Source organism: Notolepis coatsorum (assembly GCF_963971535.1).
Source record: "Notolepis coatsorum genome assembly, chromosome: 2".
Lineage (NCBI taxonomy): Eukaryota > Metazoa > Chordata > Actinopteri > Aulopiformes > Paralepididae > Notolepis > Notolepis coatsorum.
The window spans coordinates 58,021,289-58,039,582 of NC_140166.1; the positions used below are offsets into that span (position 1 = coordinate 58,021,289).

At 44.0% G+C, this 18,294-nt stretch overlaps 1 protein-coding gene across 1 annotated transcript in view; it reads right to left on the bottom strand.

Annotated features, from left to right (window-relative positions):
- The window catches only part of clpxa (caseinolytic mitochondrial matrix peptidase chaperone subunit Xa), a 56,727-nt gene that overhangs the window by 25,307 nt on the left and 13,126 nt on the right, over positions 1 to 18,294 (bottom strand). Inside the window, exons 4-5 of the mRNA XM_084308167.1 lie at positions 15,263 to 15,417; positions 12,782 to 12,944 (exon numbers count right to left, since the gene is read on the bottom strand). Coding sequence (XP_084164293.1) covers positions 12,782 to 12,944; positions 15,263 to 15,417 — 318 coding nt within the window. The remainder of the gene's footprint in view (positions 1 to 12,781; positions 12,945 to 15,262; positions 15,418 to 18,294) is intronic.

Here is an 18,294-nt window from a genome sequence, read left to right on the forward strand (position 1 = left end):
ATCAGTCACATGGTAACAGTCAGATCAGTCACATGGTAACAGTCAGACCAGTCACATGGTAACAGTCAGACCAGTCACATGGTAACAGTCAGACCAGTCACATGGTAACAGTCAGATGATCAGTCACATGGTAACAGTCAGATCAGTCACATGGTAACAGTCAGACCAGTCACATGGTAACAGTCAGACCAGTCACTATGGTAACAGTCAGATCAGTCACATGGTAACAGTCAGACCAGTCACATGGTAACAGTCAGACCAGTCACATGGTAACAGTCGGATCAGTCACTATGGTAACAATCAGACCAGTCACATGGTAACAGTTAGATCAGTCACATGGTAACAGTCAGATCAGTCACATGGTAACAGTCAGACCAGTCACATGGTAACAGTCAGACCAGTCACATGGTAACAGTCAGACCAGTCACATGGTAACAGTCAGACCAGTCACATGGTAACAGTCGGATCAGTCACTATGGTAACAGTCAGACCAGTCACATGGTAACAGTCAGACCAGTCACATGGTAACAGTCAGATCAGTCACTATGGTAACAGTCAGATCAGTCACTATGGTAACAGTCAGACCAGTCACATGGTAACAGTCACATGGTAACAGTCGGATCAGTCACTATGGTAACAGTCAGATCAGTCACTATGGTAACAGTCAGACCAGTCACATGGTAACAGTCAGACCAGTCACATGGTAACAGTCAGATCAGTCACTATGGTAACAGTCAGACCAGTCACTATGGTAACAGTCAGACCAGTCACATGGTAACAGTCAGATCAGTCACATGGTAACAGTCAGATCAGTCACTATGGTAACAGTCAGACCAGTCACATGGTACCAGTAACATCAGACACTAAGGTAACAGTCAGATCAGTAAATCACTATGGTAACGGTAACAGTCAGATCAGTTACTATGGGAACATGCAGGTCTGTGTAGCATGGAATAAATAGTTTCCCTCGGGCCAAAGTGACGGGTCAGCCACTTAAACTGTTTTACCGGACAAATAACTTCTCAGAATAATGAAGAATCTCCAAATAAGAGTTATTTATCTGTCAAAGTGGCAAGTTGAGTGGAGCCAGATATAGATAGAATACATTGCATATGTCACAATATGGAATACATTAATATCACAATAATCAAGTATTTTTGTAGATATAGATACAGTATATGTATATCATAGGGCTGTCCCCGACTAAGGATTTGGATAGTCGACTATTGGCCGAAATTAGCCGATAGTCGACTATTAAATATATTTTTTGAAAAAGCGAAAGTATAATTTTTTTTTTGTCATTCCATTTGGGCTGTGGGGGGTGAAGCTTAATGTCTGAAGGAGTCGACTGAAGGCTTCTTGTCCTCTGCAAAAGCATGCAATTGGTCCACTGATGGATACATCTTGATATTTCTGTGTTCATTAGATGGGTGAAATCATCTTTCAGTGCCTCTGTGCCTGTTCTCGTAGGCAGTTAGCCTCTGGTATGCGTGCCATTAGCATTAGCCACGCTTCTAGGCCTCTTTTCTTTTGGAAAGAATGATAAATTTCTTTTTTTAATAAAAAAAAAAAAGAATTCAAAAGAATGATAATAATATTTTATATTTTTTTTTGCATTCGACTAAGAGGTTGGCAGTCGACTACGGCTCCTTTCGATCGATTAGTCGACTATTCGACTAATAGGGGTCAGCACTAGTATATCACAATATGTGCTCTCAGATGTTGAGGAGTGGTAGCAGTTAGCACGTTGCCAACAACAGTGTTCGATGAGAGTTATGAGAGTGAATGAGACGGCCAGCTGAGAGGAGCCAGGGCAGGGAGACGTTCAAGGGCAGCAGCGTTGGAGAATGGCCACATCTAAATATACAGCTGTTCACACACATCGACTGGTGGCTTTACCAAAACAGTCGACTAGCAGGTGCAGCAGTCGGTGTTTAAACATGTGGTAATTTAATCACAAAAATCGTCCCAGCATCGACAGCTAGATAGATTCAATCCAATCCAAATAGATTCAAGCCAATTGATTCAATCCATTGTCGATTCTAGTGATGCACGATATATCGGCCGATATGGCCGTTTTTTTTACACATCGGTATCGGTCCGATATCAAGATAGGGCCGATATGGGCCGATATTAAAAAAAAATATATATTTTTTTCTTCTTTTTACATGTTTTGGCCTGAAATCGTTTCAAAATATCTGTCATTTCTGAAAATAAGTTACAAAAGTAAAAAAAAAAAAAAAATCGGCTTGGAAAATAGCTCTTTATTTGATTATCATAAAAAAGTGTTTTCTATACAGAGATATCGACATCGGTAAATATCGGTATCGGCCAGAACAGCAATATTAATATGGGTTATCGGCAGTGATGGGAATAACGGCACTATAAGTAACTTCGTTACTAACGGCGTTCGTTTTTTCAGTAACGAGTAATCTAACGGATTACTCTTCCAATCTTAATAACGTCGTTACCGTTACTACAAAAAAATGCGGCGCGTTACTATGAATGAACCCGTTTCTTTCATCAGACATATCTCTGCGCCGAGAGGCAATAATAATGTTCTTCCTTGTTTAGTGGACAGTGCGCGAGCCAAGCATACATGCTGACGATTGGCTGAGGTTGAATACAATGTCATGGTAAGCCAATCAGAGGTGGAGGTGGGCGGGTGTCTAAAGCATCCAGAGTCTGACACACAGCGCGACAAGACAAGCGATCAGTCAGCGTGAGTCTGACACACAGCGCGACAAGACAAGCGATCAGTGATCACTGATCAGTCAGCATGAGACCGCGGTCCGTGTAGTGTACGTTTTGAGCTCAAAAACGAATCCAACGAACAACACAATGTCAACATGAGACCGCGGGTCCATGAGCGTTTTGTGTTCACTCTTTGCAGCGCAGCCCAGGGCACTGAGTGGCCATGACAACATCCCCTCCAAATTCCTCAGAGACTCAGCAGCCGCCATCACACCAATCATCACACACATAATAAACCTCTCCATAAAACAGGGACACGTCCCCAAGGACTTCAAAATTGCGAGGGTGACCCCTCTGCACAAAAAGGGCAGCAAATTAGACCCAGGCAACTACCGCCCTGTTTCTATTCTCACCTCCATCTCGAAAGTCATGGAAAAAATAGTCTACGAACAGGTCGAAAAGTACCTAGCGGAAAAAAATCTAATCTACGAATTCCAATCTGGCTTCAGAACATCCCACTCCACTGACACATGCCTTCTCTATTTGAATGACCACATCAAACAAGAGGTGGACGCAGGCAAATACTGCGGCATGGTCATGCTGGACCTACAAAAGGCCTTTGACACGGTCAATCACTCCATTCTGATTGACAAGCTAAAAGCAATTGGTTTTGATAGTCTATCAGTGAGCTGGATGCAATCCTACCTTGAGGGGAGGGAACAGATGGTGGAGGTAAACGGTACCCTATCCCCCCCCCTCACAGTGAGCTGTGGTGTTCCACAAGGAAGCATACTAGGACCGCTACTGTTCCTAATTTATGCAAATGACATGTCGTCAGCTTGTGACTGCAACTTGTTCCTGTTTGCGGACGACTCAGCCCTGCTGGTCTCTGACAAGAACAAGTTACAGGTTGAAAAAACCCTCAGCTCGGAACTAGGCAGAATCTGCATATGGCTCGCTGATAACAAACTATCATTACACATGGGCAAAACAGAGTCCATTCTCTTCGGTTCAAATAACAAACTCAGCAAGACCGACGGCTTCTCAGTTACAGTGGGTGACAATATTGTCACAAGGAAAGATGAAATTACCTACCTGGGGTCCATCCTAGAGGCTAATCTCTCCTGTGACAAAATGGCATCCAATGTAATAAAAAAAGTCAACCAACGAACTCGATTCTTGTACCGGATCTCCTCTCTGGTAAACAAGAACACCCTGAAGACTCTGGCAGGAGCACTCATTCAGGGGTACTACGACTATGCTTGCACCTCATGGTACCAAAGCACCTCAAAGGCGCTAAAAACAAAATTACAAACATCTCAAAACAAACTGGTCAGACTACTGCTTGACCTTACTCCTAGAACCCACCTCACCCCTGCCCACTTCGACAACCTAGGATGGCTTAGAGTAGACGACAGAGTACAACAACTTGCAATGGGCCTGGTCTACAAGATACACTACACGACCAAGGTACCCATGTACATGTCAAAATACTTCCCAAAGGTCAGTGAATACCACGATCACAACACCAGAGGGAGCTCCACAAATCATGTCAAACCCAGATTCGGCTCAAATAAGGGACTAAACACGTTTCGCAATTATGCCACATCAATGTGGAACGCCCTACCCAAAGCTGTAAAGGAATGTGGATCACTACCCACTTTCAAAACCTCTCTCAAGGGACACCTACGGGAGACTGCAATTCAACACTGGCCCCTGTAAATATCCTAACCCAATCATTCCAACCCCCTCCAATGTACAGTCATTTACCTAGTATGGTTTTGTCAATAGTTCAATGTACAATTGTGTTTGTTTGTACAGTGTCTCCTCCCCCCCCCCCTCAATGTACAGTGTTACTTGTTTATACAGTATGCCCCCCGCCCCCCCCCCCCCCCCCCAACCACCTCCAATGTAAATTACCCAGTATGGTTGTCAATATCCCAATGTACCCAACCCCCCCCACCCAACCTCCAATGTACAGTTTCTACGTCAAATGTATATACTCCCTTTTCTTGACTCCTTCTGTATCACAAACAGTACTGTATTTGCAAATCTGGTATGTCATAAATGTATAGATGTAGCAGTACTGACTATCTGTATGTCATGTATGTCATATATGAATTGAAAATGGGGGACCCTGATGGAAACAAGACAAACGTCTTTCTCAGGTCTGCATCCCCTTAACAATTGTATGTATTGAGCCGTACTGTATTGTACCCATTCTGCAATCTGTTAAATAAAGTTTTCATTCATTCATTCATTCATTCATTCATTCACTCTACTGCAGTGCTGACAGCCTTATCAACAGTGCTGCACTTCCTGGTTTAATAGCACAGGCTTCAGCTGCTCAGAGATATATCTCTGTATGTCATGCATGTCTTAAATGTAATGATTAGATTAGTTTAGATGATTCGATTAGATTCTTATATCTGTATGTTGTGTATGTCATTGATTGATTGATTGAAAAGTTTATTAACAGATTGCAGAATGGGTACAGTACAGTACAGCTCAATACATACAATTGTTAAGGGGATGCAGACCAGAGAAAGACTTTCGTCATAAATGTCATGAATTGAAAATGGGGGACCCTGATGTAAACAAGACGAAACTCTTTCTCTGGTCTGCATCCCCTTAACAATTGTGTGTATTGAGCCGTACTGTATTGTACCCATTCTGAAATCTGTTAATTAAAATGTTCAATCAATCAGTATATATTTGTTATTTATTTTTGGTATAGTGCTTAACAAGCATAATTTAATGTTGCCCAGTTGTGGCCTGTTGAGGGGCAATACATATCAAAAGTTCCAAAACATCTATTCTGTTTGTATTTGTATGATGCACTATATAAACATAGTAATTATAATATCTACATAGCCTACATGGCATTTGATTGGAGGCTAGTCTCACTTTGTCCCACAGCAACATTAAAATAGTTTAGATTTGTGTATGTTGTTTATGTAAAAAAAAAATCTTGAAAGTAACGCAATAGTTACTTTCTGAAGTAACTAGTTACTTTTATAATTTGTAACTGAGTAAGTAATTTAGTTACTTTTTGGAAGAAGTAACTAGTAACTGTAACTAGTTACTTTTTTAAAGTAACTTGCCCAACACTGGTTATCGGTATCGGCCACAATTTTCACATCGGTGCATCACTAGTCGATTCTCATTTAAAAGTTTGACCATCGGCCCAAGCCTAATACATCACAATATGTGCTCACAGCTGCACAAAGGAAATGTACAGTATATTCATTGCACTGAACTGCATGGCATTGGCAATGTCAAGTAATATCAAACGAAAACTAACGTAGCTCATTTTGAAATGATAATCGCTAAAACATTTCAGATCTCGATTTTGGAGAAATCTTTTGCGAATACATACATGTGCTTGTTATCATTTTAGACGATAGCACTGTGTACTGTGATGAATTCATCACAATACAATTCCATTAAAAGACAATGGGCAATATTGAAATCATATTGAAAAATGGCCTAATCCCAGCGGCTGGTGTTAATAATGTCCTGTCCAGTTGTGGAATAACCCATCTGTGACGGTGACTATTGAACAGCACATGTTAAGTCCATGCTGACCTAGTTTTAACCCTCACACAGCGTGTAACAAGTGGGGTCTATAAATAAATATTTGACCCAGTGCACGTGTGTTTGGTTACCAGGGAGATCATGGTTCTGATTATCGCCATTACCGGCTCACCAGAACAAACAGCTGTTTGTCTGCACATGGCCAGGACGGACAGGCGATCCCAGTCTGAAAGGCTTCTGCAAATGTTTGTACGGTTTGCAACCATTTAACTCAGAAGAACAAATAAAGACCCATCTGATTATACTGCAAGAAGCGTCCTGTATTGGCAAAGGACACGCAGCATTGGGGAAGCTACTCTGAAAGCATAGTTTTGCAAGCTACCAATTACTTCCCACTGGAAGGGATTTAATTATGTCCCGCCTTAAAATGGTCCAGCACTCTGCAGCTAGGTTCCTTACCGGCACCAGAAAGAGAGAGCACATCACACCAGTCCTAGCCTCCCTACACTGGCTCCCAGTCCCACTTAGAATATATTTCAAAATCCTCCTCCTCACCTTCAAGGCACTATCGGGTGCAGCACCCCTATACATCACCGAGCTCATCAACCCCTACGCAGCACCCAGGTCACTAAGATCCTCCAACCAGGCTCGGCTGGTCCCCCCCCCGCACCAGACTCAAAAAGAGAGGCGATCGCTCCTTCAAGGCCGTGGCCCCCAAACTATGGAACCAGCTTCCCCTGGAGATCCGATCTGCCCCCACGCTGGAGACATTTAAGGCCCGTCTAAAAACCCACTTTTATTCCCTAGCCTTCGATTAATCCTGATTCTCCCACACCCTAACTCACACACTCCCATGCAATTGTATCCTGCCCCCTCCCTCCCCCTTGTATCTCTTCTTGTGCTCCTCTGTGCCCTGTGTGCTGTACTGTACTTTGTGCTCCCCTATCCGCTTATAGAAAAGTTAATGATAGAAAATAGAAAAGTTAATGATCAAATCCACATAATGTAATACTAAATTATGTAAGGGATAATGTATAGCTACGAGGTCATTGTCGCAAAATAATTGACCGACACAGAGTTTAGAATACCGAGGCGCCGCGCCGAGGTGTTCTAAACGTCAGTGAAGGTAAATTATTTTGCGACAATGATTGAGTATAGCTATACATTATCCCGCTTATTACATGGATAACTTACTAACAATATACCCAATTCATTTTACACCATCGACAAGACGAGATCAAATGCAGACGCAGTTGTTCTGTGGCTCTGTCAGCCCAAATAAAGTGATTATTATTATCGCCGGCAGCCGGCAGGTGTGTCTGATTGCACTGATGTAGTGTGTGTCAGTGAGCTTGATTACTCCAGCTGCGAAAAACAATAATCACCAGTGATTATTGCGCGTTGCCCATGGCAGCGGTCAGTTTTTTTTTTTTTTTTTATATATTTTTATTTCATTTTTTGGAAGAAAAGGCAGGATATATAATGCACATACAATGCACATATAATGCACATAAAAACATACATTTAAATTATTTGCCAATTACATGCATTGGCTTGCCCCTTGCCTCATTTAAAATAAAAAAACTCCTACCCCCTAACCCCTGCACCAACCACCGTTGACAAAAAATAAATAAAATAATAATAATAATAATAATAATAATAATAATAATAATAATAATAATATAATAATAATAATAATAATAATAATAATAATAATAATTGAACAATAATTCACCGCTGTCAGGGGCTATTGACCAATCACAATCAAGCATTTCGGCAAATGTTAAAACGCCATGTAATAAAACTAAATATAATAGTCACATGACTGCATAATATACCACTCAATTGAGTTTATTGCAAAGTCCACACTTCTCACAGTCAGATGTGAAACAACACCAAATAACTGGGTTCTTCATGGAAGAAAGGAGCAAGGAACCTTCAGTCATCAGTCAACACACCATGTTGAACTTTCACCTTTTATGACTCAAAAAGAGTGAACCAGTCCTTTAAGTCTGTCACTGACAAGAGGGACCTGATGTAGATTATAGCGCCACCATCTGGGTGATTGGTGGTATTGTAAACAGCTACTTCCAGGACCTTCTTCTTGGCATGGGTCTGGCCGGCAATATACTTTCATTAGAGTTTCATAAAATGCTCTTGAAGTTTGCCACTGGGCTAATGCTAGTTACATTGCAGACAGCGCATGCAGGCCAGAGGTCAGGCAGGACCAGCACTCCAAACTCAAGTGGACACAACACTGCCCCCTAGCGGCTGAAATTCAAAATCGCTTTTCTATCAACATGGTTCGGAACTTTATTGGAGGCAATAACCTGCATTATATAAAATAATTAACGACCACATTACAAAAGTTGACTTTGATTCTCGCAAATGATTATTCTGTCATTCCGTTTTTATGACCAAGCCCTACCTTGGATCTGATTGGTTCTGACATTAAGACCCAAGTAGTGCACCGAACGCCATCACCTCGAATATATAATTTGGTCGCATGATAAATTTACGACTTTACTAGGACCGACTGAACGCACCACTAGACTGTGCACTTCCTGTATACACAGCACAGCCAAAGCGTTCCCACCATAGATATACATCACTAGATGACTCACCCGCGCTGCTGGCCAACGGAGACCGCGGCCATCTTGCGTGGGTGGAGCACTCCCACTCATAACATGCATGTCTATGGTGCATGTACTATTGAAATAACCATAGCATGCTCAATTTTCAACCGTTTGGTTTTTAGAGATGTAGTTATCATACTGCATACGACGTATAATGGACTTTCATGAGAAATAAATACATATATATATTTTTTAAGATTCTTCCAAGCAAGAATCATAGCCACGTTAATAACGTTTGTAAGAAACCAAACAGTTTGTAAATCCCTCAAGATTTCAGCGAGTTAAGAGTATTTTTGTTTGTGCAGATCATCATCTTAAAGCAGTAGTCCACTCAAGCAAGATGGCCGCCGGTGAACTACGCGGGAGACTCCGCCTTGAGCCATCTAGTGTTTATATATCTATGGTTCCCGCTGCTACCATGCCAGTTGTTTTCTACCCAGAAGACAATACTTCTTCCTAATTTGAGATTCAGTGGTGGTTGGAACACTGATGGGGTTCTGTAACCTCCTTAGAGAATAAATCAGAGCCTCTAGGTGGCGGTGTAGACATGAGGACAGTCAGTTTCCCCTACAAACACATTGTAGAATAAGATCCTCCGACTGAAATGGCGTCTGGCCATGAAGAAAATAATTTTTCAATAGTGTGCACTCTATACACCTCTGTGACGTCGCTGTATACATCTCTATGACATCACTACTCTATACATCTCTATGACATCACTCTATACATCTCTGTGACGTCGCTCTATACATCTCTGACATCGCTCTATACATCTCTATGACATCACTATATACATCTCTATGGGTTAGGGTTAGGGTTAGGAGCTGACCCACACATTGTTAGCATTCCTCAAATCAGCAGTCTAAGGCTGCATCCCAATTCTCTCCTTGGCCCTACGGCTTGGCCCTACGGCTTGGCCCTACGGCTTGGCCCTACGGCTTGGCCCTACCCCTCGTCTTGGAGTGCCTTGATGGGAGTCACCCTTCAGAGCGGAGCCACAAGGGGTGAATTGCACTACGAAATGGGACAGCCCTAAGCACTCAGTTGCCGACAGCGTAATGACGCAACACACCCACACGCTGACTGTTTACATTACTGACAGGCAGCTTACATCAGAAGGACCATGAAGCTTGCTCTGCATACCATGTAAATTATAACGAATGTCTTCAGTGTTTATGCTTGTATATAAAAAGGTTTTTGGTATCAAACTGTTGACATTTTGTGTTGTTATTTTGTAGCACAAGTTTAATCAAATGTTAGTCAGGTTCTTTATATTCATACAGTATGTCAGTCAAATAGAAAATGAATGGGTGAGACTATAATAAAGCATATACAGTAGCACTAGATGGTATTGCATGGTACTACATGGCAGTATAGTGTACTACATGATACAACAGAATATGACCATGGTAGTACAGGGTACAACATGGTATTGCAGGTTAATACAGAGTACTGCAGTGTATTATTACATGGTACTGGTAGTGGTAGTACATATTCACTTTTTACTTCTAGGTTCTCTTGATATAAATGCTAGTCATTCACATGTATATGTAAAGAGAATACAAATCCACTGCAAATATTTACAATTGTAGAAAATACATTTTAATAGATTAATTTACCCCCCCCAATACAGTACCCACACTATTGTTCTGGCATTTTGTCAACCATGCGTTGAAACAGGGCCAAGAAGCGATCTGAATGAAAAAATTTATTGAAAATGGGGGACTCTGATGTAAACAAGACGGAAGTCTTTCTCTGGTCTGCATCCCTATTATGTGTATTGAGCCGTACTGTATTGTACCCATTCTGCAATCTGTTAATACAATTTCCAATCAATCAATCCCATAGACGCTTCGCCAGTAATCATATAACTAGGGTTATAGGATAACTACAAATTATCATTGGTTTGTCATGACAAACCAATGACATAATCCAACATATGAGTAAGAAACTAACATATTCCAGTTGACTGTATATTTTTTTAATGATTCGTTACGTTCTAAATCAATACTTCCATTTGTCTAAATTACTGGTACCGCTCTGCCATTTTCCCTTTCTTTAGATTTGTGAAAGGTTTGCAGTGCATTCTGGGAAATACCATCTCTCCGAGCCTGCATCTCGGCACACTTCCCTTGAAGCCATATTTGGAGGGCTGGAACGTCACTACCCCTTGATCCAAAAGAGAAATGGGACAGCCCTACACTTCGCGGGAACGCGCAACACGGAGCCGTAGGGCCATGCCATAGCGCGACGGGGAGAATTGGGACGCAGCATAACAGTACTCAAGTCGAGGACTTGGACTCCCGTCTGACTTGAGTCATGAAAATCGTGACTTGCGACTTGATTTGGACTCGAACGTCTGTGATTTGGGACTTTACTCACGCTTACGTTTCTGTGACTTGAACTTGGACTTTTATGTCCCAGATCACAAATCACCCCCATGCTGCTATGATGCCTGCATCTCCCCAAGGGAATTAACCCTTTCACTGCCACACGACAGCCGGTTAACCCTTTCACTGTGACAATACAGAAGGTTAGCCCTTTACTATCACACAACCGACGGCAATGCTCCATCCATACAGTAGCTAGCAGTGTTGTAAACGTGTAGGGGGGACCCTGATGGAAACAAGACAAACGTCTTTCTCAGGTCTGCATCCCCTTAACAATTGTATGTATTGAGCCGTACTGTATTGTACCCATTCTGCAATCTGTTAAATAAAGTTTTCATTCATTCATTCATTCATTCATTCATAGGACATACAGTAGCAGTGTTGTAAACGTGTAGGACATACAGTAGTGATGTAAACGTGTAGGACATACAGTAGCAGTGATATGAAAGGCCTGCAGGGTTGGGTACCTTTCACATTTGAACCGAATCGATAGCGGTACCCAACGGTACCTTTTTTCTGTACTTTTAGTCTCTAAAAATGTAATCTGCCTACCTCAGTTGTAAAAAAAGAATTCCAAACTTCAAATAATTTATTATCATTATTATTTATTTAGAACAATTTGTTAATATATACTGTATATAATATATAATATTGCAGCGAGCGTTGTCTGCATCTAGCTTTGTAAAGTGTAACAACACTTGCGACGTGTTCGGCTTGCCATCGCCCCGACTGCTTTGTTGCTGTTGAATCAAGTAAAATCCTAGGTAAGCGTGTATTGTGTGTGTGAACGTGCGGCACACTTCATAGGTTTCGTTTTGCGGTAAATGAAACGTTGACATCATCGGACTTATAAAGAAAGAAAATTGTATTATAATTTTTCTTTTTACAGCACCAAAATGTAGCACCGGCGGATCTCACGTGAATCGGTACTCGGTAGCACCGACGTGATTCGGTCAGTACCCTTAATTGGGTTGGGTTGGGTACCCATCAACTAAAGGCCTGTGAAGTCTCCATCCAACAGCAGTGGTATGAAACAAGGCGATATAGCCGCCCCAAACCCTGGCAGCACATCACCCCCACCCACCTCCACTGGCTCCCCATCAAATCCTGCATCACCTACAAAACCATCCTGCTCACCTACAAATCCCTTCACGCCCTGGCACCTCAGTACCTCACTGACCTCCTCCACCCCTACACTCAGTCACGGTCCCTGCGATCCACGGACACTGGTCAGCTCTCCATCCCCCGAACCAGACTGTGGACCTTCGGGGACAGAGCTTTCAGTGTGGCAGCTCCCACCCTCTGGAACTCCCTCCCTGCAGAACTCTGCACCGCCCCCAACTCTGGACTCATTAAAAAAAACTGCTCAAAACCCACCTCTTCAACTTTATATGTATATGTTGTGTCTGTCCACTATGTTTGTTAATTTGTCACCCCCCCCCCCCCTATGTAAAGCGACCTTGGGTCCTCTGAAAGGCGCTATATAAAACGAAGTTATTATTATTATTATTAAATGGCACCAACCTCTAGGAGTCAGGGACGCCGGCTTCTCCGTCTCTGCCTGTGGCTTGGCGCTGGTCGCAGGCAGGTTGTTGTATATCCGCTTGTAGTGATTGTAAACAGCCACCGCCAGCACCTTCTTGGTGTGGGACTGGCCGATGATGTACTTATCGAGGTAGGCGTAGATCTGAAACAGTGTTAGCAGATGGTTTGATGAACACGCACCACTTTCATGTTTTAGATTTTTATTTTTATTTTATTTTGATATTTTTCCCCCTCCTTTGTCCTCCGATTTTCTCCCATCCCAATGTTAGTCGTTATGCCAATTCCCAATCCCCTTCCTGGTCGCTGCGCACTTACCCCCCACAGTCAGTCTGGGAGAGTGGAGGCTATCACGTGCTTCCTCCGACACACGTCTAGCCAATCAACCGCTTCTTTTCACCTGGCAGCGCGGACTCTCACTGAGAGGGTGTAACGTGTGGAAGGATCACACTACCCCCCTTAGATCCTATCCGCGCTGAGCAGGCGCCCCGACCGAACTGTAGGAGTCGCTGTTTACAACGACCCGGACCCACCCCGCCAGCTTTCCCACCCTCTAATACTGCCAATTGTATTAGTGTGAACGGCCAGCCAAGCTGGTGACAACCCCGGAGCTGTGAGCTGGATTCGAACAGGCGAATCCAGCGTCTCCGGTGTTGGTGACGAACGCAATCTCCGCTACGCCACCTGACCGCCCCTTCATGCTTTAGATTTAAAAGATTGTTCCACCAGATGGAATCTATTCAGGAGAATACTCTCTGAAAGGAAACTATGACATTTTTGAAACAGAGTTTGCTATTGTTGTTCACCTGGAACTTGTAACAATGGGGGGGGAAAGGCTTCTTTATTGACACTTATGTATAACCTCAAAACTGCATGTTAGCATTGTTAGCTTTCCTCCTTAAAGTGCTGATGACGTGAAAAACAACTCACCACGTTGCGTGCCAAAAAGAGTGACAAAATCTTTAAGAACTTTAAATACCTGATGGGGCATGCAGACCCTCCTCTGCATTCTGCACCTTTGATTACACGGTTTACTTTCTCATATTCCTATATTCAGAGTTAATTATAATGTTTACACTGTTTTTATTTAAAAAAAAATGTAATATTTCTTTTTTTAGCGTTTATCGCTTTTTGCTACCAGGCAGTCCAGTAGAGAGAGAGAGAGGAGGAACGGGAGACAGAGTGGGGGGAAGACATTCGGCAAATAACGACGGGTCCGGGAATCGAACCCGGGTCGGCCGTGCCGCGACTCAGCGCGCTATGTGGTTCGCCACTGGGGGGGCGCCCCTCACTGTTTCTTTTTTAACTAATTATTATTATATATATTTTTTTATCTTTATTATAACTTTATTGCCTATATTTATGTATTTCTACTATTACCATGCCCATACCTCCCCTCCCCATATGCTTCTATTACGCCCAAATTTCTCCCAAGGGGATCGATAAAAGAATATCTTGTCTGATCTTATCTTCTCAAAGACAGGAGAGTAAACCATGTTGACCTTTGACCTCAGTCACCTCACACACATGACCACATCTTTCATGACCGGAGCTCTGGAGCTCTGACCTTTAACATTCACTTTAGACACTTTTAACACTTTTTAACACTACGCCATATTTTATCCATTTATTACTAAAGGATTTGCACTACATCTCTACCTCATTTATGCATTTTGTTTGCATTTTGTACTTTAGTTTGTATATTTTGTATAGTGTTTGGTCTTTATTCTTTTACTTTATTTTGTACTGTATGAAGCACAATCTCAGGGGGCTCACACAGAACCAAGCATTTCACTGTAATGTACACATCGCTGCTGTCGGGACAAAACCTCATAACTCCAAAAACCCAACTTTTCAGCAGATGAAAAAAACTAACACAGATTTGAGGGTGAATAGAGTTAGGAGGTTTAGACAGATGATCGGTTTAATGCTTTCCCATTGTTTAAACTTTGTAAAACCCACACACACATATGGAGGATGATCTACGGAGTTGATTTATATAATAAAAAAAAAATAAAAAAATGGAGGTTATGAGGTTTTGTCCCGACAGCAGCGACATGTACCTTATATGTGACAAATAAAACTAAACTGGAAACTTGGTGGTCTAACCCGGGGGTTCTCAAGTTTTTTCATACCGTGACCCCATTTTATTAAGGATTTTCTTTTGGGGGACCCCACACTTAATGTATGCGTCATTTCAACGTGGAATTAAGGAATATCGAAATAAAAGCACATGTTGTTGAACTTGATCATGCATATTTATTAGAAAATGTAATTACAGCACTATGTTATCAATACACATTATAAAACGAGGCATATTTAGCCAAAATATGTTGCCAGAAAAAAAAGAATAATAATTTATATATTTTTTTCTTTTTACTTTCCAACGCCCCACTTTCAACCTACCCGCGACCCCAATTTGGGTCACGACCTGTAGTTTGAGAACCCCTGGTGTAACCGCACCTTTTTGGGCGGCGGGGGGGGCCTCTGCTGGAAGGCCTGGCGGGCCGCCTCGCTGGCCACGTCCTGCTCCTTGCCCGGGCTCTTCTTGGTGTCCGTCTCCGACATCACCACGAAGAAGTGGTGGCACTTCTCACACTTGACGAAGCGCGTGGACGCTGGAGGGGGAGAGAGGATATTAAAAAAATAGGGTTTTTTCCATTACGTCAGTACCAGGGCTGGGGGGAGAGAGTCTCCATTACGTCAGCACCAGGGCTGGGGGGAGAGAGTCTCCATTACGTCAGTACCAGGGCTGGGGGGAGAGAGTCTCCATTACGTCAGCACCAGGGCTGGGGGGAGAGAGTCTCCATTACGTCAGCACCAGGGCTGGGGGGAGAGAGTCTCCATTACGTCAGCACCAGGGCTGGGGGGAGAGAGTCTCCATTACGTCAGCACCAGGGCTGGGGGGAGAGAGTCTCCATTACGTCAGTACCAGGGCTGGGGGGAGAGAGTCTCCATTACGTCAGCACTAGGGCTGGGGGGAGAGAGTCTCCATTACGTCAGCACCAGGGCTGGGGGGAGAGAGTCTCCATTACGTCAGCACCAGGGCTGGGGGGAGAGAGTCTCCATTACGTCAGTACCAGGGCTGGGGGGAGAGAGTCTCCATTACGTCAGCACTAGGGCTGGGGGGAGAGAGTCTCCATTACGTCAGTACCAGGGCTGGGGGGAGAGAGTCTCCATTACGTCAGTACCAGGGCTGGGGGGAGAGAGTCTCCATTACGTCAGCACTAGGGCTGGGGGGAGAGAGTCTCCATTACGTCAGCACCAGGGCTGGGGGGAGAGAGTCTCCATTACGTCAGTACTAGGGCTGGGGGGAGAGAGTCTCCATTACGTCAGTACTAGGGCTGGGGGGCGATTATTGCTCAAACGTGAATCACGATTTTTTTCTCTCTAAGAATTGAGATCACGATTCTCTCACACGATTCTTATTTTTTCAATAAAATCATTTATTGCACTCTTTCTTTTTTTGATAATTTTATTTTCATTTTCAACCAGCATGGATACATACTGTACAGGATATGGTCAGTGTCAAAATAGAGAATCATCCATTTTGGTTCTTTTTTTCACCCCCCCACCCCCACTCCCTCCCACCAGTTCCCTCCCACCAGCCCATCCCCCCACCAGTTCCCTCCCACCAGCCCACCCCCCCCCCCTCCCAGATTCAACTCAGACTCACATTAGGCAAACACTAAACTAACAGAAATAAGTAAAATGCAAACATAACAAAACAAAAACAAAAACACATTCACATCTTCAACTTGCTCCGAGGTCCCAACATAGTCTCATAGAGTCAACTATGGAAGTGTACCCAACCTTTCATTCTCCATATACGTCAAAAAAGGTTGCCATGTCTTATAGAATCTATTGCACTCGTTCTTAAACAGACAACATAACATGTCAATCAAAGTGCTTGACTTAAACTTAAACATAACATATATGAAAGTGCTTGACTTAAACTTAAAAGTCTCTTGTAACATATACACAATAACTCAAGTCAGAGTTGTCAGAATCGTCATCGTTTAAAAAAGTTAAGTAAAAAGTTTAAAAAGAAAATCGTCATCATTTAGAAATGAGATTGCATAGGTCTATGAATGGATTAATCGCCCGGCCCTAGTCAGTACCGTACTGTGCCCGCTCTGGGTCTAACTGGATGTGTGAACCAGCCCTAGTCAGCACCGTACTGTGCCCGCTCTGGGTCTAACTGGATGTGTGAACCAGCCCTAGTCAGCACCGTACTGTGCCCGCTCTGGGTCTAACTAGATGTGTGAACCAGCCCTAGTCAGCACCGTACTGTGGCTGCTCTGGGTCTAACTGGATGTGTGAACCAGCCCTAGTCAGCACCGTACTGTGCCCGCTCTGGGTCTAACTGGATGTGTGAACCAGCCCTAGTCAGCACCGTACTGTGCCCGCTCTGGGTCTAACTAGATGTGTGAACCAGCCCTAGTCAGCACCGTACTGTGGCTGCTCTGGGTCTAACTGGATGTGTGAACCAGCCCTAGTCAGCACCGTACTGTGCCCGCTCTGGGTCTAACTGGATGTGTGAACCAGCCCTAGTCAGCACCGTACTGTGCCCGCTCTGGGTCTAACTGGATGTGTGAACCAGCCCTAGTCAGTACCGTACTGTGCCGGCTCTGGGTCTAACTGGATGTGTGAACCAGCCCTAGTCAGCACCGTACTGTGCCCGCTCTGGGTCTAACTGGATGTGTGAACCAGCTCTAGTCAGCACCGTACTGTGCCCGCTCTGGGTCTAACTGGATGTGTGAACCAGCCCTAGTCAGCACCGTACTGTGCCCGCTCTGGGTCTAACTGGATGTGTGAACCAGCCCTAGTCAGCACCGTACTGTGCCCGCTCTGGGTCTAACTGGATGTGTGAACCAGCCCTAGTCAGCACCGTACTGTGCCCGCTCTGGGTCTAACTGGATGTGTGAACCAGCCCTAGTCAGCACCGTACTGTGCCCGCTCTGGGTCTAACTAGATGTGTGAACCAGCCCTAGTCAGCACCGTACTGTGGCTGCTCTGGGTCTAACTAGATGTGTGAACCAGCCCTAGTCAGCACCGTACTGTGCCGGCTCTGGGTCTAACTGGATGTGTGAACCAGCCCTAGTCAGCACCGTACTGTGCCGGCTCTGGGTCTAACTGGATGTGTGAACCAGCCCTAGTCAGCACCGTACTGTGCCCGCTCTGGGTCTAACTGGATGTGTGAACCAGCCCTAGTCAGTACCGTACTGTGCCCGCTCTGGGTCTAACTGGATGTGTGAACCAGCCCTAGTCAGTACCGTACTGTGCCCGCTCTGGGTCTAACTGGATGTGTGAACCAGCCCTAGTCAGTACCGTACTGTGCCCGCTCTGGGTCTAACTGGATGTGTGAACCAGCCCTAGTCAGCACCGTACTGTGCCCGCTCTGGGTCTAACTGGATGTGTGAACCAGCCCTAGTCAGTACCGTACTGTGCCCGCTCTGGGTCTAACTGGATGTGTGAACCAGCCCTAGTCAGCA